Source organism: Rhinopithecus roxellana, chromosome 4, assembly GCF_007565055.1.
Source record: "Rhinopithecus roxellana isolate Shanxi Qingling chromosome 4, ASM756505v1, whole genome shotgun sequence".
Classification (NCBI taxonomy): domain Eukaryota; kingdom Metazoa; phylum Chordata; class Mammalia; order Primates; family Cercopithecidae; genus Rhinopithecus; species Rhinopithecus roxellana.
The window spans coordinates 135,123,454-135,145,643 of NC_044552.1; the positions used below are offsets into that span (position 1 = coordinate 135,123,454).

Consider the following 22,190-nt stretch of genomic DNA (forward strand, 5'->3'; position numbering starts at 1 on the left):
ACTTCATGCTGTCCAGGTGCCTAGAGCATCATACAGACTAGATATATTTATGTTCATATATATATATTTCATATATAATGTTCGTATATATAGTTCATATATATGTATTGTTACATTTTGTAGACAATAATCGCTTACTTAAGAACATGTTTTCTTTTTTCTTTAACTCTTACTTTCCACATATTCCCAGAACCCAGCACATCCCCTGGAACTTGAACACTTGTTGAATAAATGAATGAATAAGTCTGCATGAGAATATTTTAGGAAATCAAATGTTCACAAATATGGATAACAAAAAGCAGTTGTTTTAATGTTATTCTATGATTACAATTATACTGTGATTAGGTACTTTAGTAGAGATCAAAAGAAAAGAAAACTTTGACCCTTTGCCTTCTCTACACTCAGGAGGTTGAATTGAGGGAGGCATGTTCCTCAGCCTTGAAGAGGGCGATTGCGACCAAGGCCAGAATCACAGTGTAGTAAAGAGGCAGGCATCTCCACTTCTGTGAGGAGCTACCCATCTCTATTGGGTGGATGTACACAGTTACAAAGAACTCATAGAGATGGATGAGTGCAAATAATACTAATAATACTAATCATGACAGTAAACCATTTCTGAGTCTCTTTGGGAAAATACTTCTTAACAAATGGGGCTTTTTGGAGGGAGGGAGAATGCAACCTGCTACCCTTTCATGTATAGGAGTCTTCACAAAGAAGCAACCTGACAAATGGTAGTTTATCTATGACTGGAGAACACTAGGAGGACCAGCACCATCTGTATCCTCATAGGCTGGGAAAGCCCAGCACCACTCTCTCCATATATATACCTAGACATTTAATTTATACCATTTAATTTAAATTATCCATTTTATTGTTTTTCTGCAAGTGAGTCTGTGGATAAGTGCTTCTACCAATGGAAAAATAAAAAGCTAAAACCTAACAGTTTTAAAGCTTACAGTATACATGGGAAAGTTATTTGAATTTTCAGTTGGTGATGACAGTACTTGTTCCCAGAAAACTGATATAACTTGCCAATGTTCACTGCTGAAATACAAGAGTTTATTGTTGCTGTTGATGTATTGCTGTTACTTTGATATTCTTTAAAATATAAAATCTGAATCATTGATGTCATGAGGCTTACTTAGAGAGTTGTCAAACCAAAAGTCAGATGATTTGAGGATACAGAAATCCGAGAGTTTGTTGGTTTGCAGGTGACTTCCTGTGGCCCCCTTAGCTTCCAGGCAGGAGAGGCTATCAGAGCACCTGGAACATTTTCTATAAAATAGCCACACAACTCAAAGGTGACATTATCGAGTCATCATTTATAGGCTTTCCCCTTTGAAAAAAATCAAATTACATTTTGAATTTTTCAAGATTGTTTTCCTTCTCTATAGGGTTTATTTCTTTGAATAAAACTAGTATCTGCAAATGATTAGAATGATAATGTATGTTTCATGTATATACTTAAATAAATGTGTTTTTTACTAATGGTTTTGTCTGATGTAATGGTTTTGTATTTGAAGTGTATTAAATGTTAATATTTTTTCTAACTTTTATTTTTTTTTCAAATTCTGAAGATAAGCAGTAATATTTTGGTATTACATTAAAGAAATACCTAATTAACAGCATTGTCATTTTGCTTTCATCTTGCATCTCTAACCTCTAACTTTAAAAAATAGGTGAATATTTCTCATGCTGGTTCTTATGTTCATATAGGTCACTGTCTTGCTGTGGAGGAACCCAAAGGCTACTACTGGCCATCTATCCAACCTTCTGAATACATTCTTCCTTGTCCAGACAAGCCTGACTTTTCTGCTTCGCGGATATGGTAATATTTTCACTGACTCTTGCAGCAAAGCTCCACGTTATCAGCCTTCCCAGGGTTATACGTGCAGCACGGTAGTTCTCAGGCATTATATGATTGCAAAGAAGGGCAGGAATCTCTGTGTATGCCTATATCATTCACTCCTGGGGAATAAAGATAACATAAGTGGATGACTCAGAAAGGCAGTGTTTTCCTCCCAGCCACATGCTAATCAAGCCGTCTCACAGAAAAACTGAAGAATTTAGAAGCCAGCGGGTAGCACCAGAGCAAAGTACCTTGTTTGTGGATGAACCTAGCCTAGCCTTGGAATATGCATCTGGAAATCCAAAACTTTTTAGCTATTTGGACTGATTATTGTTGGAATGGGGAGAAGAGGCAAAGAGGAAATGAAGACAAGATCCAGATTGGGATAGTCTACTGATGGAAACTGTCAGGGTATAGATTTTCTCTACGTGTTTAACAGAAACCTCAGAGACAAGATAATTGCAGAGATTCATGGAATAGCAAGTTAAATCCATTTCTCCACCCACCTCACTCCCAATTAGAATTTTCTGGGGGGAAATTCAGGAATGGAAACTGCCTAAGCATACATACTTTGCATACTGTAAATACTGCTGGGTTTGACACTTTGTAGGGAGAAAAGAAGGGGACTTTAGAGATGTATGGACTTGAGTGAAATGTGGCTCCATCTCTTCCTGGTTGTGAGAACTTGGAAAATTCATTGATTTATCAAATTCCATTTAATCTTCTGTAAGATGTGGTTTATAATCTGCTTTGCAGAGTTATGTGAACTCAAAATCAGATTTTACCTGTAAAGTTCTTAAAGCAGTACTTGACCAGCGTATCCTAGGTTAGGATATTGCTGGTATATTGTTCCTATGTTGCGTGCTACTGATTTTTTCCCCATAAGAATTTTTAGCATGGAATTTATTTCAATGCATTATAGTTTTATTTTCAAAGGAAACTTACCTAGAAATCAAGGCAAATCCCAAAAGTTATTAACTAATTTTTTCAGTTCTAATATCATTTATAGGAAAACAGGAAAAGAAAACTTGTAGAAGGAAATAGTACAAATGAAGAAACAAACTGGGGTGAGAGAGGAGAGAATAAGGAAGGGTGAGAAGAATGAGGTGGAGAAATGGAAAGAATTTGAGAACATTGTATAGATAGGGTGGTAAACAGAAATAGGCTAGAGAGACAGAACGTAGACACGTAAACAGGTCCAGAGATAAAAAGAGAATTAAAATGGAAACAGTGAGAAGCTCAGTGTCTTAAAGGGAAGCTTAGCCATTGATCATATTGTAATAAATGTATACATCATGTAAAAATCCCTTTAAACAGTACAAAATAATATCAGTTATATCAAATATTTAAAATACCTATTTTGTTCCATAGTTATTACAATGCTACCAACCCAACGGTAACCTACTGGGGACCTCCTGATATCTCCAACTGTTCAAGTAAGTGAGCAATTTTCCTTTATTTCTCAAGGACAAAATGACATGACTTCAGGCTTCATGGTTTTCGTTGTCTTCAGGAATATTCTTGTGCTATGTGATACTGTTTTCATATTAAAAGGCAAATGATTATTTCACTTAAGACAGAAAATACTTTTTGCTCTCATTTTAACTTTCTGTTCTGTAGGGGATTAAAAATAGGAAAATCTAGAGAAGACAAAACTAATATATAAATTGATATTTGTATCAATGTTTTGTAGTTTGCATTAATTTTAAAGAGCAAATTACCCTTATTCAGTGATTCTGGGGATGTTTCTCTTAGAACTTTGTGTGTTCATCCCTCCAAGTTATTTGTATCTTACTAAAGAGAGAAGTTAGTCTCTGCATAGAAAGAAATATTATTGCCTTGTGAATATGGGGATGAGGTATACACAGGAAAATCTCACTTCCTTGCTTCAACTGTAAAGTGAAATGTTACACTCTACTTTGGATTCCTGGAAATGCTCCAAATATCTTAAAACTTAGTGTTGTTTTCTTCTGCCTTTGTTTTAGAAGCAAATGAAGTTGCTAACCAGATTTTAAATTTAACTGCTGATGGGCAGAACTTAACCTCAGCCAATATTACCAACATTGTGGAACAGGTCAAAAGAATTGTGAATAAAGAAGAAAACATTGATATAACACTTGGCTCAACTCTAATGAATATATTTTCTAATATCTTAAGCAGTTCAGACAGTGACTTGCTTGAGTCTTCTTCTGAGTAAGTATTTTTTTTTCTGGAGAGTAAATTTTATTGGATAATGATATTACATGATTTCTCACCTATCTGAATACTTCGTGCCCAGATTTTAGAATTCAAATCTCTGCCAGATGTATTGATAGTCATTCATAGTTAAGCAAGGTCATTCACAATGTGAACTTAAAAGTTCTGTATGGTCTTTTTTTGAGAAATACAATTTACAATATACATAGCCCTAGAAAGCACAAGCAGTCTTTCATTTTTTATTTGAAAATTCTAAATTTAGTTTAAAAATTCTAAAATTCTAAATTTAGTTGACCAGTAGAGTTATGCATAACTGGTCATTGTAACTCCACTATACTGTGAACTATGCCATTGACAGCCACAGCCACATGATTGTTGGACTTCTGAAATGAACACGCTGGGGCAGATGAAAATGTACCTGTATTTATATGATTCAATTTGTATTTAATTGCTTCACTTAATGTATAATATTAAAATATTTAATGTTTTTCTCTTTCTTCCCTTCTACATTTCTCTGAAGAAAATTTTATATTTGTTAAAAATGTATTTTCTAACAATCTACATAACAATATAAACTTTTTTTAGTGTCTTGCAGTTCACAAAACACTTTTATCGCATTATTTCCTTTGATTGTTGATAAGCCGTTAAGGTAGGGAGGATGCTTTTTTATGTGAGAAAAGAGAGACCAAAACAAATGAAAAACAGTATTTGTTCAGGATGATTTAATTGTTGATTTTCTTTAAAGCAGATATTTCTCTTGAGGATTTATCCATCCCTGTGATTCCATGTTTTAACAGATATCACTATGGACTGGGGTAATTTTATGGGTGTTCATGTTAAGATCAGAAAATCTGAACACAACTTTATTTTGTTTGTATTTTGCCATGCAGCAAAACATGTTTGTTTAAGAATCTAAAATATCGTATTACTTAATAGTGGTATTTTTGTCATTTCTTTAGAGCTTTAAAAACAATTGATGAATTGGCCTTCAAGATAGACCTAAATAGCACATCACATGTGAATATTACAACTCGGAACTTGGCTCTTGGCGTGTCATCCCTGTTACCAGGGACAAATGCAATTTCAAATTTTAGCATTGGTCTTCCAAGCAATAATGAATCATATTTCCAGGTAATGAGCCAGTGGTTTCTTTCATTTTAATTAATTACTTAGACATATAAAAACTTGCTGATCACTTAGCAGTTGCTGCTTCCAAGAGGTCTTGGTCCATGAAGTGGCAAGCAGGTCTGAATGTTGGCTAAGTTTAACTAGAGCAGTAGCCATAAGGTATTGTGGGAGCTCAGAGTGAGTATACTTTCATAATCTGGGTGACAGGGGAGGTCAGTTTACCTTCTACAAGAGGGGTTACTGGAGCTAAGCATGAGTAGGGGCCACCATACTTGGGGTGAGCATCAGTTCAGTTAGAGGAAAGAGCTTTAAGGGCCCCAAGGTGAAAAGAAGCATGGTACATTCTCTTTGCCAGTGGTTCTGAAACTGAACATTAGAATCTTCTGGAGAATGCTGGGTGTGGTCTCTTATGCCTATAATCCCAGCACTTTGGGAGGCCTAGGTGGGTGGATCACTTGAGGCCAGGGGTTCGAGACCAGCCTGGCCAACATGATAAACCCTGTTTCTACTAAAAATACCAAAAAAAAGTTAGCCAGGCATGGTGGTGCATGCCTGTAGTCCCAGCTATTTGGGAGACTGAGGCACGAGAATCACTTGAACCTGGGAGATGGAGGTTGCAGTGAGTATGATCATGCCACTTCCCGCCAGCCTGGGCGACAGAGCAGGACTCTGTCTCAATAGAAAAAAAAAAAAAAAAAGAATCTTCTGGAGGACTGGAGGACTTGTTAAAACAGATTTCTGAGACCTACTCCAGGAGTTTCTGATTTAGTAGGTTCTGGTTAGGCCCACCAAATTTGCACTTTTAACAAGTTCCTTAGACATTGCTGGTCTAAATATCACACTCTGAGAACATGTGATGTAGAAGTCTGAGATAGCAGGTGACAGTACGGCTGGACACATACGCTGGGGCTAGATTAATGGAGAACCTTTTCAACATGTTCAAGCAATGCATAAGCAAAGAATTTTCAAGTTCCTACTACATGCCAGACACTGTTAGCCACCAGAGCAAACAAAATTAATGAAGCATTGTCCTTGACCTGGGAGAGTATAGTATGTGAAGCGCAATCTATCTTTTAACTGTGGAGATAGAACAAACTGAAAATATAAAAAGCCTGAAATCAGGATACAGGCAAGACCTTTTTTCTCCATTAGATTACAGGCTCTTTTGGGTAATTCTCTTTCACATTTTAAGAGTAAAACTCAGTCAACTTCAGTCTTATTCCAAGACAATTTGCAAGAAAGCTTTCTTTGGCCTTGTGCTATGGTTTCAGGAAAAATGCTATCTGAGAGTGTTCATAAAATTTTAATGCAGTCTGAAATAAACAAGTTAACTTCAGTCTCTTTCTCTCTCTCCCTCGCCCCTTCCTCCCATAGTTATTATCTTTCACTATGTGTTTTGAGAAAACCTCAAAATCTGCTGCTGGTAAATCTAATTCTTATACTTGAAAATGTTGACTGATTTGTAGATTTCTTCCTATGTCTTAATTAAAATCAGTGCATTTTCTCCTTTGACACACTTGTAAAACCCAAATGAGATCTACAGCTCTGTCTGTAGGGGTTTATCCAGGAGTTGCAGTGACTACTGTAGATACAAAGGGAAGTCCTGGTACTGGCTAATTTGAACTTGCAATTGTTCACTCTCCTAACTATGCATGTGGAATAAAGTTATTACCATTTAATTATGATTACTTGACCAATATATCTCTGTGTGTGTGACAGATGGATTTTGAGAGTGGACAAGTGGATCCACTGGCGTCTGTAATTTTGCCTCCAAACTTACTTGAGAATTTAAGTCAAGAAGATTCTGTATTAGTCAGAAGAGCACAGTTTACTTTCTTCAACAAAACTGGACTTTTCCAGGTAAGCACATTCATTAAATTATTATTTTTCAATTGCAAATGAAGTATCTTTGCTCAAAGGAGAAAAACAAAAGTTTAGATTCCTTTGAAATATATCAGAAGGTTTAGAAAAATTTACTGCATTTTCAAAAATGAAAATTTTTAATGTAATTGTTGAAATATTTTATTTCAGATAATATGCTTATTAACAAGTTGTATGTACTTCAATTTTTAAAATAATTCAAGTATTAGGCTAAGGCTTGCATTAAACAATTAGAAATTGAATTAGTGAAGACTGTTAATTATTACTTTCATTAAATATTTTATGCTTTCCAATCATTTAGGCCTTTAGAGTTAAAGAAATTGCACACCAAAGGAAAGGTTTTTTTTTTTCTTTAATTCAGCAGGAAGCACTGTTTACATAATGAGCAGCATTCTTGGCTTTAATCAGTTTTCCCATTAGTATTTCAAGTGACCTTTGGTCTTTACACATCCGCAGAGTAGGATGGCATTGTGCTAAGCACATATTATCATTTTTATTGGCATCATTTCTAGATTCTAGAAGGCCCACTGCCAGCAAACACTGGTGACCTCTGTTTGCCTTTACAAGTACAACCTGATCAAGAGCAGTTTTGCTGGACCCTTTTTAAAAAATAAAACATATCTATTAAATTCAAGATATCATTGCATATTGAACAATGTGACTTATATAAAAGAAAATAGCAAGTCTCAAGGCCAGAGAATTGTTTGTAATAGATCTGCCTTTATATATCATATGTAGAGGAACAGCCAAGTAGAGATATAGTCAAGGAAAAGAATACCATGGAATCCTTGACAGTAATTAATTCCAAAATTTAAAAATTTTATCAACAAATGTTTTAGGAACCAGCTCTATACAAATTTTGTGACTTACATGAATGCAATTTATATATTTTATATAAAAACGTGTAATTTATCCTGAAGGATTTAATAGCTATAAACATATACAACTGCAGTTTTAAAAATTATGGAATTTAAAGTGTATGACAATGTTACCTTAAAACTAGTATAAAAATGCAGTAGGTGTCACAAAGTGTGAATGGTACAGAAAGGGGGTCCAGTGCAGGGGTGAGGTTTAGCCCTGCACTCTTAAATTTGCAACTCTTAGATTTGCAAGGATCTGTCATTGTTTTGAGTCATCTCCACATCATTGTTTCCTTCTCCTTTGATATTTCCCTACCAAAGTTGTTATTAGGAAGCATATCTGGCCAGGTGCAGTGGCTCATGCCTGTAATCCTAGTGCTTTGGGAGGCTGAGGAGGGAGGATTGCTTGAGCCCAAGAGTTCAAGACCAATCAAGCCAACATAGTGAGACCCGTCTCTAAGAAAACAAAAAAAAAAAAAAAAAAAGGGAAGCGTATGTTCAGTTTCTAAAGTTAATTTACTAGAGAATGAAAAAACTTTAAAGGTTCTGTGGTGCTCCCCTATCATAGAGGGCAAGGTACGATGGTGTTGTTTTGTGTTTTACTGAAAGGCTGAGTATCACTATTTAATAGCTGAGTTTAATAGTGACCACCACACAAAATTAGTAAAAAGCTATATTCTGAATGCTGAATTTTATTTAGAATTTATCCTGTGATTATTCCAAAACAACTGATTTGTAAGCTGTGATATAAAGAGAAATTCAGGAGATTTGACAAGAAATACAAGGGAAAGAAAAAAATAGAGATGAACTTGCTGAATAGAATGCTTATTGGTCCATACCATTTTATGGGACAGATTTGATTTCCTGACAGCCTTATTCCTTAGTGAAACCCGCAGATGCTGGCAAGGAAACAATGAGAGAAGAAGGTAGATGTCCTGGATGGGACTTGAATCCAGTATTACTTTTAGATATAAGTTAGTAAACATGTCAAGCTGTTGGCATGGATGTGAAAGATGTATTGCTTTTTATTTTTCACACCATATTTTCTTTATACTTCTCTGAAAGAAAACAGCATCTATTTTCTAGAGTAGGGAAATGATCTAATTGTTTCACAGCGTTTTATGAGTTTATATTATTTAAGAGTCTGCATTGTTTCAGATGTTAACTGGCTGACATCAGTCACCACAATCAAGAATGTAGTTTCATGAACTCAGTCTTACAATATTGGCTCCCAGCATTCCCTCAATGTATTTATTATAATAAGGGAAGTAGCAAACCTCCTTCAGGAAAGCCAGCAACTTGATGTGATAAACAGGATGTTCTAGAACTGAAGATCTTAAGTGTAAAACTTGCTGACAGTTTGCTTATTTTGGAGCACCAAACTAAAATAAAAGTGTGTACTTCTGACTGATACACGCGATTTTTTTTTTCTTTAAAAGGATGTAGGACCCCAAAGAAAAACCTTAGTGAGTTATGTGATGGCGTGCAGTATTGGAAACATTACTATCCAGAATCTGAAGGATCCTGTTCAAATAAAAATCAAACATACAAGAACTCAGGTAAGAAAATGCTCCCAATAGGATTTGGACAGAGGTGGACTATTTAAGATACTAATGGGGCCTTTTTTTCTACATGTTAAAAAGTAACTGACCCTTTTTTATGGAATAGGACCCAGTTTTCCATAAAGAGAGAACAGCTGGTCAGGTAGTGCTTTAAAGTCACAGTAAATTGAAGCAGCTGGAGAAGTTAGTTTTATCTAGGACTCAATAATCAGAAAGAGAAGGGAAGTGAAGAGAAGAGCTTCTTTTTTTAAGATACAACATATATTGCTTCAAATAAATTAGATGCAAATGTAGTTGCACAATTCTGCCAATAGAGGTATTGGTTGTTTCTTTGTATTTCTGTGTATGAAAGAAACAGGGGAGGATGGACTTATGTTTTGAGAGATTGGCAGTTGTTTAGTCTTTGCAAATGTTGCTTTTCTTGTTGCTTCATTACCCTTGTCATCTGTTTGTTTCATAAAATTAGATGGAAGTTCTGTATTGTCCCAGATGGCCCAAGAACAGGTTTTTCTCACTTTTCTAAAGGGCCCTCATCATGATTCTGCCATGTATTAGATAGGCAGGAAGGCAGGCCGGAAATGAGTGTGCTGAGGATTGAAAGCCAAATCACCTAAGATCTAGCCTCCTATGTCACGAACCGTCTTAGACTTCTGTGTTCAACACTTTGGCCTCCTTTGTTTCAGCCCCTTCATTCATGAAGGAAGATTTTTAAAAATTGTGCAACATACATAATATAAAATGTATCATCTTAATCATTTTTAAGTGTACAGTTCGATAGCATTGTGTTCACATTGTTATGCAACCGTGACCACTATCCATCTCCCCAGCTGAAACTCTTCTCCCATTAAATACCCATTCCCTCTTCTCTCCTTTCAATAGCACGTGGCAATCACCATCCTACTTTCTGTCTCTTAATTTCACTACTCTAAATACCTCATATAAGTGGAAACATATAGTGTTTGTCCTTTGTGACTAGCTTATTTCATGGCATAGTGTCTTCAAGGTTTATCCATGTTGTAGCATCTGTCAGAATTGACTTCCTTTTTAAGGCTGAAGAGTATTTCATTGTATGTATATACCAGAGTTTGTTTATCTATTTCTCCATCGATAGACGCTTGGGTTGCTTCTACTTTTTGGCTCTTGTGAATAATGCTACTGTGAGCATGAGTCTACGGGTATCTCATCGAGTCCTTGTTTTCAATTTGTTTATGTAAATACCCAGACATAAAGGAGAATTTTGAAGATGATGTGAAATTGTAGTGTCAAGAGCTTTTCCAAATGCTGAGAATGAGAGTAGAATCAATATATTTAATGAATGGGACATTTGTAGTAACCTACAGATAAATGAGTAGTTAGTGTGATTCCTTATGAGGTTAAAGTTGATTTTTGCTTGAATTCTCTATGGGAGAGAAGAAGATCCTCCTAAATTGCCTGATGTTTTTAGGTTGAATTGGCATGTTAATACTAATCTATTTCTTTGTGAAACCCTTTGTGTTTTTATTTTTTTGCCATATTTAAATCATGGCATTTTAAACACAATTTCACGTATTTATTCTTATGTTAATATAGGAAGTGCATCATCCCATCTGTGCCTTCTGGGATCTGAACAAAAACAGTAAGTTTTAAAATACTAGTTGTCTTAATATAGATAACAACTGAATTTTAAACATTGTTAGACACCCCCATTTCCTTTAATTCCACCCCAAACCAGAGTGAGTCACAATGTAAGTGTAAATGGCAAATTAGTTGCAAAGTTAGTTTAGGTAGCTTGGAAAGTCAGTTCTAATTTCCGTAACTTTTTAGTCATTGCAAGAAGAAATAAGCAGACTTCACTGTGTTTTCTTTCATTTTTTCAGTTGAACAGCCTCTTTAACATCAGTTATTTGTAAAATACAGCATACAATTTTATTGCTACTTTTGACAAAAGTGTACGTGCACTTAATCTCATTCTTCTAAGACACATTTGAGGAGATTATTTGATATGTGTAAGGCAGACAATTTAAAATCCAGCTTCCAGAACTTCAGTTATGAGGGAGGTGAGAAGCTGACTAAAGGAATGTAAATATAGAAATGGTTATAATGGATATGTATTACTTGAAAGAGATGAACAGCCTGCAGCATTAGATTTGACAGTCAAGAAAGGAAGACAAAATTAAGGGATGAATCAATCAGTAGGCATAAGGTGTTGAAATCTCTTTGAAAGGAAGTACAAATAAAGAAGGCTCTTCTGTTTGTCCCCTTGTGAGGATTATTGTGGCCAGATTCATTCTGATATCAATGCAGGCTGCTTTGCTGATGCAAACAGCCTGAAAAGGGTGAAAACTTTTTTTGATAGTCCTACAGGTGTTTTTTGGTGGAGGGGTTTAGTTGCATAATTTTGAGAAGATCTTTACTCATTTGCATAGTTAAAAGTATCACTTTATATCTTAAAATCTTTTTTAAATAAAAGGATTCAGTACATTGACAATATGTGTTGCTCATATTCCGTTTTATACCATAAAAGTAAGATAAGGTGGGTTCAAGCCATTTACTATCAGTTACCACCAGTAATGATTGCTGTGTACATAAATAGCACATTCTAAGAAAGCAAACCTTCTTTGTTATTATGTCTTCACGAAAATGTAGATTACCCCTCAGGAAAAAATCGTTGGTTCATAGTGTGTAATGTATTCGAAGAGGAGTATTCTTTTTATGGAAGTTTGTTTTAAAATATGTTAAAAATTAAACTTGAATCAAACATTTGTGGAACCCTCGAGTTTGAACCCACTGATTAGATCACCTGTAACTGCCAACCCAGAACTAACATTTGATGATTCTAGGAATCCAAATTATTCTAAGCATTGAAAGCTTTCATAATGGTATCCATTTTACAGATAAACTTTATATGGCAGAAGAGACTGAGGCAAATTTCTCTATAGAAGGTCTCATCCATTATAGAGAAGACACTGACCTGTTGTTTTCACACTGTTTGTTGATTCCTTCAACAGAAAGTTTTGGAGGATGGAACACGTCAGGATGTGTTGCACACAGAGATTCAGATGCAAGTGAGACGGTCTGTCTGTGTAACCACTTCACACATTTTGGAGTTCTGATGGTAAGGGGGGGATTTCTAAGCTCATTTTGACATGCTATAACTATGGATGGCATACTCCTTTTTGTATGTATTTTTAGATTATGTATTTTGGGAATTATTTCCTGATTAGTTTTCATCTGTACCATGAATCTTAATTCTTAATAAAGAATCTAATTAGCAAAGATCACATATTTAAAATACGTGAAAGTAATTAGAGAAAAGAACTTTCTCCCTTTTTTTATCCTGTAGCATTAACAGTGATGATAAATAATCTCAGAAACATGAAAATCCCCATGAAACTTTTTAATTAAGAGAGAAACAGTATCAAGGAGATGGACAGGGAGACAAGTTGGGGAGGGAGAGAAGGTTAAAGAAGAAAATACTGGGTATTACTAACATGGAAGGGAATTGTGAATAGTGTGATCAAAAAAAAATTTTCGTATGTTATCACTCACTCAATGTATTTGAACGTTACTTTGTACCTGGTACTGCACCACGTGATCTCCCTCATAGAGACTGCAGTTTGTTAGGGCAGACTAGTGACTAGGGTTAGAATGGAGACTTCAGAGCTGCAAGAGAGATGATGGTTATGATGTTTCTGTCACTCTTAGGCCTCTATATCATTCTTTCCTTCCTTCTTCCATTCTCCTGTTTTATCTTATTAGCTAGCTTGCCATACAGTTTTAAACAAAAATTAGATTGCATCATTGTATTTTTCTTATCTCACCAAATTTTAAGATGCACCATACATCCAGTGACTTGTTTGAACTCATCCATAGATTTATTCCTTTACCTTTTATCCGGTATACTTGTGATTTTGCGGACACTTTTCTGGTCTCTAAGGTACACTCTGGGTTGTAGCATAGCCTTTATTTCTGTATGGTTTTCATAAAGGGACCAAACCACATTTGTTTTTTTAATAGGAGATAGGAGTAATGTGAGCTGAGGCAACAAAGCTTTTCAAATTAGAATCACAGACGTCAGGTTTTGTTTATTCCCGCCTTTAAATCTTGCACCCTTCTTCCTGTGGGGACTGGGAGGAAGCTGTGAGGATCTGTGGGATGTAGTATTTGGCTCATGAATCTACTCAGCCTATGTAAATGGCCACTGTCATGGCAACCTTTCTAGTTGTAATTTTCCTGACAATCAAGTACATAAATGCTCTGTAGAATAAGAACAAGTCATTTAAAAAAAAGTGATGAATCATAAAAGATACCTTTTTAACTATCTAAATACAAATATTTTGCTTTTGCTGCCAAAGCATGAAAATGAACAATTAACTGTTGCATGTTTTCCTTAAGTAATTATAAAAGAAAGTTCCATTTCCTTCCATGTTCTCTTTTCTGCAAAAGTGATAGCAGACATTCTTTCAAAGACCACTTATTTTTCATGATCACTCATTCAGCTATGTAAGCTTTAGCTTAATTCATTTAAATATTTCAACTGTGTGCATGTTGTAAGTCTAATATTAAATAGATAACCGTAACAAAATTTAGTCTTCAGAGATGATTTTTATGCAGCCAGAGTTTGCCTGCCCATGACTTCACATGGCCAGCTCCTTCATAAGGAGCTAAATTGTATTATGCTTCTAAATTGCTTCTAAATTGTATTATGAGTTTGTAATTACGTATTTTTTTTCTGCTGCCATTTGATTGAATGGTTAATTTTATGTATATGTATATATATGAAGATAAGCATTGTTCATGCTATCTTTCCATTTTCCACCTTGTCTGTTTTTGTAATATTAAAAATTGCTGGTAGAGAATCTTTTCACAATGTAACCTTTTTAGTATTGTTCTCTTATCTTTTCAGTTTTTCCAGACCAGCAAGATTTTGTTAAGAGTTTTTCCTGACTTAAAAACTCTTTATTCACTTGTATAAGATACTCCCAGAGTCTGCATTGTCCCATGACACATTCACCAATTCACCATATGAGATGCTAAAACAGTGCACCTCATACCTATAATTATATCTTCTGATCTACAAATATTTTCAGAATTTAATGTCTTCTGCTACAGTTCTTTGTACTAAAACTGGCTTTCATGAAGATTAGTACATTTTCATATTGGCTATATCATAAAAGTTTTCATATTTTCATTCTCTAAAAGAACAAAACAACATGAAATTGTGTATAAATCTGTATCAATAAACAGCCTTATTTAGTTTCTATTTGAAATTCTGGATTTAACTGTGATTTGCAAGTCATAGGTTTTTCAAGGATTTGTGACACATCACTTGGCAATCTCTCAAAACCATGATTCATCTCTCTGGGCTAATGAATCATTGGTTGAGGTAGCCTATCTGTGAGTCAAGTGGCACTGACTCAAACCCCATCCCATGTACCTTGGATGTCCCGTGTTCTCCCAGTATTTTAAGGGATTCCTGGGATAAGAAGATAGGGGAAGCCCCCTCAGACTCTGAGCCTTTGCTTCTGCTGAATTCCATCACTTTGTGCATTGCTTGATGTCGCAGAGATACTGTACCTGTTCTTTACTGCATCAGTGAAACCTGAGACTAACCCACATTTCTGTCTCTCTCTCTCTCTCTCTCTCTCACACACACACACACACAACTTAAGGCCTGTGTGTGAGTAGCAGATTTTATTGGCATTTCGATGAAAATTAAAGACAATTCACATATAGAAGGAAAAATCATAAACATTTTCTCCATAATTTAAAACGTAAAAGTTTACACTAGATATTCAATACATCCCTTCTCTAAGAACACTCCATTTTTGAACATCTATATAATGGAGGTACCTTTCTCCTCCAACCAGAATTGAGTGATTGGTCTTACCTCAAGATTTATTCCTATCCCAATCCCCCATTTAAGGAGGAAAAGAAAGATTTTCCTACCAAGTCCAGACTTTGTAAGTCTCCCTTAGCGCATTGAAATTAATACTTTATATGAATACACTGGAAAGTATTTACTTCTTTCCACTCCACAACAGCTCTGAACAATTTAAATTATATCCTTTCAGTACTATAGGAATAAAAAAATCTGTGGCCCTCAAAACTCTTAGTGGCATCTCATTTATGAAAATAAAGACTGTCCCACCTCATACATACCAAGCATTGAAATGACCAGGATTAGGAGCCTCTGCACTACCCATAGAGCATGGCAGTCATAGCACTAGCAAAGCCTCTGGCTGAGCTACTTGCTACCTGGCAAGGAACCTAAAGGCTTGAGGGTTTGGCCGTATAGACTACCAGGGTCTCCATTTGAACTGGTGCCCCAAGCCCTGCAATTGTTAGGAATAGGCCTGATGGTTTATTATGCAAGGCAACCGTCTCCTCTCCAGTTTCTGTTGACAGTGCTGGTGGTTTTGATCTTCAGGTTATACCGGTATGCAAAAAGCTTGGGAAAGAAGGTAATGATGAAAAACAATGTGTAACCGCTTACAGAAGTAATGCTTCTTTTTTTTCTTTTGTTTATTGATTGAAAATAATATAATAAATGGAAATTTTAAGATTGATTTACACTGTTGGTTTTAGTCACTGAAAGTAAGCTGCTCTAATGTTAACAGTGAACTTTCTGGTGAAACAGAACCATTCTCATGAGAAGAGAGATTCTTACAGCTGCTTCCCATGTTTTATGTAGGACCTTCCAAGAAGTGCCTCACAGTTAGATGCAAGAAACACTAAAATCCTCACTTTCATCAGCTATATTGGGTGTGGAATATCTGCTATTTTTTCAGCAGCAACTCTCCTGACATATGTTGCTTTTGAGTAAGTATTTTTTTAATCTGCCAAACCCTTTGCTAACTGTTCCAAATGTGAATAAGAAAATTGCCTCGGCTTTGAAAAACATTTATACACTGTAGGGTGGTTCAATGCTAATGTTCATGTTTCTCATAAAATATATTATGCAACATGAATTTTCCAGCTATAGAATTTTAATTTATAATTACTGTATTTCTGTTTAAAAAATGCATTCGAATCTGTTAGAAATTATTAACATTTAAGTAAGTAAAAATTATATAAGGTGCTTTCTGTATTGTAAAACATGAAAACATTTGTTTTATAATCTTATAAAATTAGTCCTGAAACAATTTTTTTCAGATCCTTAACTCATTAGAAATCAAGAAGGTTCAAATAATTTAGGGAAATTATTTTTTAATAAAAATGTCATTCTTATAACTGTAGAATTTTTCCTGGATTAAAAAAAAATTCTGTTGAAACCCAACTGGGAATTGTATAAACAATTGGAAATAATTTTGAAGTAAATTAATATTTTTAAAGTCTTTATAACTTGCCAAATACTCATAAATATCCTTAGCCCCTCCTTTTAGCAGAACCACATCAGAAAGGTGGTGCTACCTATCTTATTGCAGGGTTGTGTAAGATATGAATTTATACAGGTCTGTGCTTAAAAGATTGATATACAGTATTAGTTCTGTCATAGATTCCTTTTTTCATTTTTTAGGAAATTGCGAAGGGATTATCCCTCCAAAATCTTGATGAACCTGAGTGCAGCCCTGCTGTTCCTGAATCTCCTCTTCCTCCTAGATGGCTGGATCACCTCCTTCAATGTGGATGGACTTTGCATTGCTGTTGCAGCTCTGTTGCATTTCTTCCTTCTGGCAACCTTTACCTGGATGGGGCTAGAAGCAATTCACATGTACATTGCTCTAGTTAAAGTATTTAACACTTACATTCACCGATACATTCTAAAATTCTGCATCATTGGCTGGGGTAAGCCTCTTCAATTTTTTTTGGCTTTGTTTTTCCCTCATGAAATTGCCAGATTCTCATAGGAAAAATTCTTATTTAAAAAAAATAGCACCATTAAGAGGAACCTCAAAATTGTGAATGCCATGGATTAGCTATACATAGCCTAAGGAAGGGACATCTTCACAACTTTATTTTTTAAAACTCATCAACAGCACTCACTATATACACGAGTAAAGGAAAAGCCCTCACTCCTGAGTCACCACAAACTTATTTCCTGAGCCCAGAGCCAGCCCACCCAAGTCTGAAGAAGCAGCTGGCAGACAGTGGTGTCTTTCCCATGATACTTTAAAATACAAAGGCCAGCTCAGACGGCTAGTTACACTCATCCCCAGACACATGCCTATGTCTTGGAAACCAGAGAAAGAATGTTATTCTTGCATGTGCAGCCAGAATACTTACAGGATTATTGCCTTGAACTTTTTGTAATAACATGAGTCCTCAGTCAGACATAGGTGGTTGAATTAACCTGTCTGAGATCTTCTGTTGTGCTCCTTTGTTTTTGCAGGTTTCATATTGAGTCAGGCATTTTAGAGCTTTCTCACAGGTCTGTTTCAGATGGAAATATAAAAGTGAGAGATATTTTGAAGACCTATTTTGAAGACCTTCAAAACCACCTCAGGAGGCAATAAGCGCACTCTTGGGAGACCTGGGATGCCTGCCATAGACTTTCCCCACTGAAATATACATGGAAATACTTAATCTCTGGAGAGAGAAGGCTACAAAGACTTTATAACCCCTTGCTTTTCCTCCACTTTTCCTAAAGAGTTTTCTTTACATAGAAGGAGGCAGAATAGGCTGTCATGACCTTGTCTGCCTAAACTCTGCCAGTCTAACAAGGCTTAATTAATGAAACCACTTTCACTAGTGCTAGATTTGATACAAATCAGGTTCTGGTTTTCTAGTGAGTCCCACTAAGCAAACAGAATTTTATTTAAATATCTGTCATTTAAGAGTAGGTTTGGATTGTTGCCAGTTAGAGTTGGACATTGAACCCCAAGGAGGGGATTATGTTGTTAACCAAGTTGCCATTTCTAAGAAGTTTGAATCTGGGATATGGAATGTTGACTTGCTTGCATTTCTCTTCTTTTCACCTCTCTTCTTTACATTTCATTAGCAGTCTTATGAAGCAGTTTCAGATGCTTCAAAGAGTTTGTGTCATGGTGTTTTTCTAACAGGTTTGCCTGCCTTAGTGGTGTCAATTGTTCTAGCAAGCAGAAACAAAAATGAAGTCTATGGAAAAGAAAGTTACGGGAAAGAAAAAGGTGATGAATTGTAAGTAATAAAAACTTTTCTCTCTCTCTCTCTCTCTGCCTGTCTGTCTCACTGTGTCTGTCTTCTGTCTTACTCTCTTTCTCTGCCTGTCCTTCTGTCTGTTGGTCTGTCTCTCTCTCTCTCTCTCTCTCTCTCTCTCTCTCTCCCCCTGTCTGTCTCTCTCTCTCTCTCTCTCTCCCCCGTCTGTGTCTCTCTCTCTCTCTCTCTCTCTGTATCTCACTGTCTCTCTCTGTCTGTCTCAAAAAAAAAAGGGAGAGATACAGGCATGCATACATGTATACATACATACATACATATATACATACATAGAAACAATCAAAAATTAAAATAAAATAAAATAAATAACTAAAAAAAAAAAAACAACTTTTTGTGATGAGTAGATATCCTTTGTTTCCTGAAATTTAGCATTAGTTAATTTCCATGGCAATAACAGGGCTTTCATTTTAAAAGGTTAATGTTTATTCGCATGACTGCCGAAGTCTCTGCTACACCACAGATTAATTCAGTTGAATGCCCTGAAATGTTTGAGACACTTTTTCGTATTAACATTGTACTCTGTCATATGGAAGAATTGAGAAAATACCTAAGACACTGTTTTTTTAGCCTCGGAAGACCCATTCTATTTCAGAAGATTTCATAACATTCTCACCTCCTCAAACCCACCCACATCTTCAAGAGAGTTAAATAGTAGTATCAGACAGAGAGTGAATGATGCAATGCCAATGGGAATGTTATGTAGAAATTTAGAGAATGGAGAGATCAGCAAGTTGTTAAAGAATTTTGAGATCATTGAGATTATGATTTTTGTATTGTTCAGTTTGGGCAGTTACTGCTCTCATATTTTATTAATCCACCATGGGTACTCAAATATATGTTGATTGAAAAAATTACCGAATGAATAAAGAGCCTATTTCTGAAATGAGACCCACAGTGCCACGTATCTGTGCACATTTCATGGATGGATAACATTTACAACAGCTGGGCGCAGTGGCTCACCCCTATAATCCCAGCACTTTAGGAGGCCAACCTGGGTGGATCACATGAGGTCAGAAGTTCGAGACCAGCCTGGCCAACATGGCAAATCCCATCTTTACTAAAAATACAAAAATTAACTGGGCATGGTGTTACACACCTGTAATCCCAGCTACTACTCGGGAGGCTAAAGCAGGAGAATCATTTGAATCTGGGAGGCAAAAGTTGCAGTGAACTGAGATCATGCCATGCACTCCAGCCTGGGTGACAGAGTGAGATTCCATCTTAAAAACAAACAAACCCACTTACATCACTTATCCAATCTCTGTCCCATTCCTCCACAGTCTTCCCTTCTCATATATTTGTAAAGTGGCACTCGAAAGACCCCACAAGAACTAGGGAAAAATAATGGGGTTAGGTCAGGAATTCCAGAATTTTAGAAGAACTTCTATGTGTAAAAGAAACGTTAGCTCTAGGGACAATCTGTATTGTTTCAGGGACATTTATAACAACATACATTAAAAGTAGAAATCAATAAATAATTTCTAAATAAGAGAATTTAGAAGTATGTTCATCAACTCATTCAGAACTTTAAAGTACCATTTAGTAAACTGCTATACCATTAGGAAATTTCATTTGTTGATAATTTACTGTATGCAAGAATCATGTTAGTTTCTAGAATTCAAAGATGTGCAGGACAGCTTTTGCCTTGTGGAGATTATGTTCCAACGTGGAAGACATGGCCCAGAATAATAACCATTTGTGCTAGAACTTCAAGATGAATTACTAGAATTTCAAGATGAATATAATTGCTTTAAATCATTTATCCAATTTTCGAAGTGTCTTAAGAATTTCCATAGACTTGATTAGGCACTAGGACATCTGCAAATTGTATTATTTGACAACTTTGCATATAGTACAGTTTTAAAATTTCTTTCATCTACTATCCAGTCTATATATTCTAAGTATCAAGTATCTTCTTCTCCATATCACTGGGATGTTTTGTAATCATTGTAAGCTATGTAATTGTGCATGACAAGCATCTGTATATTAATCTCAATTATAATAAGGTCTTGCCTCACCTACAGCAATGATATTAATAGTAATTATTTTACCACAGTAACAAACTCACAACTAGTTGTGACTTAAGTGAGTAGTTTACTCTGCACATGACAAGAAACACGGTGGTGGCAATCACTGGTATTGATTTTGTGGCTAAAAATGTCAGGGCCAACAACTCTGCAGGTGGCTTGACCACTCTGTCATTGGACAGAAGATGCTGGCTGCAGCTCCATAGCTCACTTGCACGTTTGAAGCAGGAAGAAGGAATAAGGGCCTTGCCAGTTGAGTCTACCAGTAATAGCTCTCCCAAAAATCCTTTGGCAGACTTCTACTTCCATATCACTTTATAAAACGATGTCATACAGCCACTCCTTAAATACAAAGGAGACCAAAAATGAGTTTTAAATTTCCCATTCTTAGTGTACAGGCACCCAAGAGAAAAGGAGGTTAGACATGGCTTGGAGCAAGTCAACCAAGGTGTTTTCATATCAATTCAGAATTCAGGAAGCCACCTTGTCTTCTTTGTAATACTGGCTTACCTAGATAGTAAGACAATGGCCATCCAAAAACAAATGAACAAAAGACCTATGAAGAGATTGAATAAGAAACTGAGGTCCAAGGAAGTAAAGTGACTTTCTAAAGGCATTTGAGAGGAAAATCTGCAGTAGCCCAAACTAAGCTGAGAAAAGTCTTAGGTAAACAGGACATGGTAATACATCTTTTTACTTTCTCATTTTTTCTTTCTAAGCTGTTGGATTCAGGATCCAGTCATATTTTATGTGACCTGTGCTGGATATTTTGGAGTCATGTTTTTTTCTGAACATTGCCATGTTCATTGTGGTAATGGTGCAGATCTGTGGGAGGAATGGCAAGAGAAGCAACCGGACCCTGAGAGAAGAAGTGTTAAGGAACCTGCGCAGTGTGGTTAGCTTGACCTTTCTGTTGGGCATGACGTGGGGTTTTGCATTCTTTGCCTGGGGCCCCTTAAATATCCCCTTCATGTACCTCTTCTCCATCTTCAATTCATTACAAGGTAAGATAAATTATACATGAATAGTCTCTGCTTTCTAATTTTGTCATATTAGCAAGCAGCTTCACTTTTGGGCAGATGCCATGTTAGTTTCTGTGTCACTATTTCAAGTGCTGAATATAGTTCCAGGTGCAGTGTGGTCACTTGTTAAAAGGGTCTTGAATAGATAAATGAGGTAGAATGTTAGTTCTGCCTTTTTATCAGTGATATATCCCAAGCACCTAGAACACTGTACCTGGCAGACAGTAGGTACTCCATAAATGCATATTATTTCATGAATGAATATGGAGCAAGGGAAGTATCTAGCTGAGAACTGAACAGGGAGTTTAAAGGGATGCACAGACAAGTTTACCTTCTTCACAGTTTTGCTGAATGTTGGTACTCTTTATAGATCCTTGTCCCCTGTAGATTTACCGTTGATGGCCAGAAGAAATTTTAGAGTCTATGTAAGAACAGTAGCAGTTCACCTTGATTTTTGGTTCCTTTGATTTCAGAATAAATACCAATACTGTAGTTTAGAAACTTTTATCTTTTATGATATATGTTGAACTTTTCACAGTTAGTTCAACAAT

General features: G+C 35.9%; 1 protein-coding gene across 1 annotated transcript in view; it reads left to right on the forward strand.

The window, feature by feature from the left end:
• LOC104655534 (adhesion G-protein coupled receptor G6) overlaps window positions 1-21,641 on the forward strand; it is a 119,477-nt gene extending 97,836 nt beyond the window's left edge. Inside the window, 13 exon segments of the mRNA XM_030928968.1 lie at window positions 1,717-1,828; window positions 3,221-3,285; window positions 3,835-4,042; window positions 5,005-5,176; window positions 6,893-7,033; window positions 9,354-9,473; window positions 11,046-11,091; window positions 12,464-12,570; window positions 16,150-16,277; window positions 16,975-17,243; window positions 18,458-18,554; window positions 21,337-21,397; window positions 21,399-21,641. Of these exon segments, the coding sequence (XP_030784828.1) occupies window positions 1,717-1,828; window positions 3,221-3,285; window positions 3,835-4,042; window positions 5,005-5,176; window positions 6,893-7,033; window positions 9,354-9,473; window positions 11,046-11,091; window positions 12,464-12,570; window positions 16,150-16,277; window positions 16,975-17,243; window positions 18,458-18,554; window positions 21,337-21,397; window positions 21,399-21,641 (1,769 nt within the window).
• Window positions 21,642-22,190: the final 549 nt, after the last annotated feature.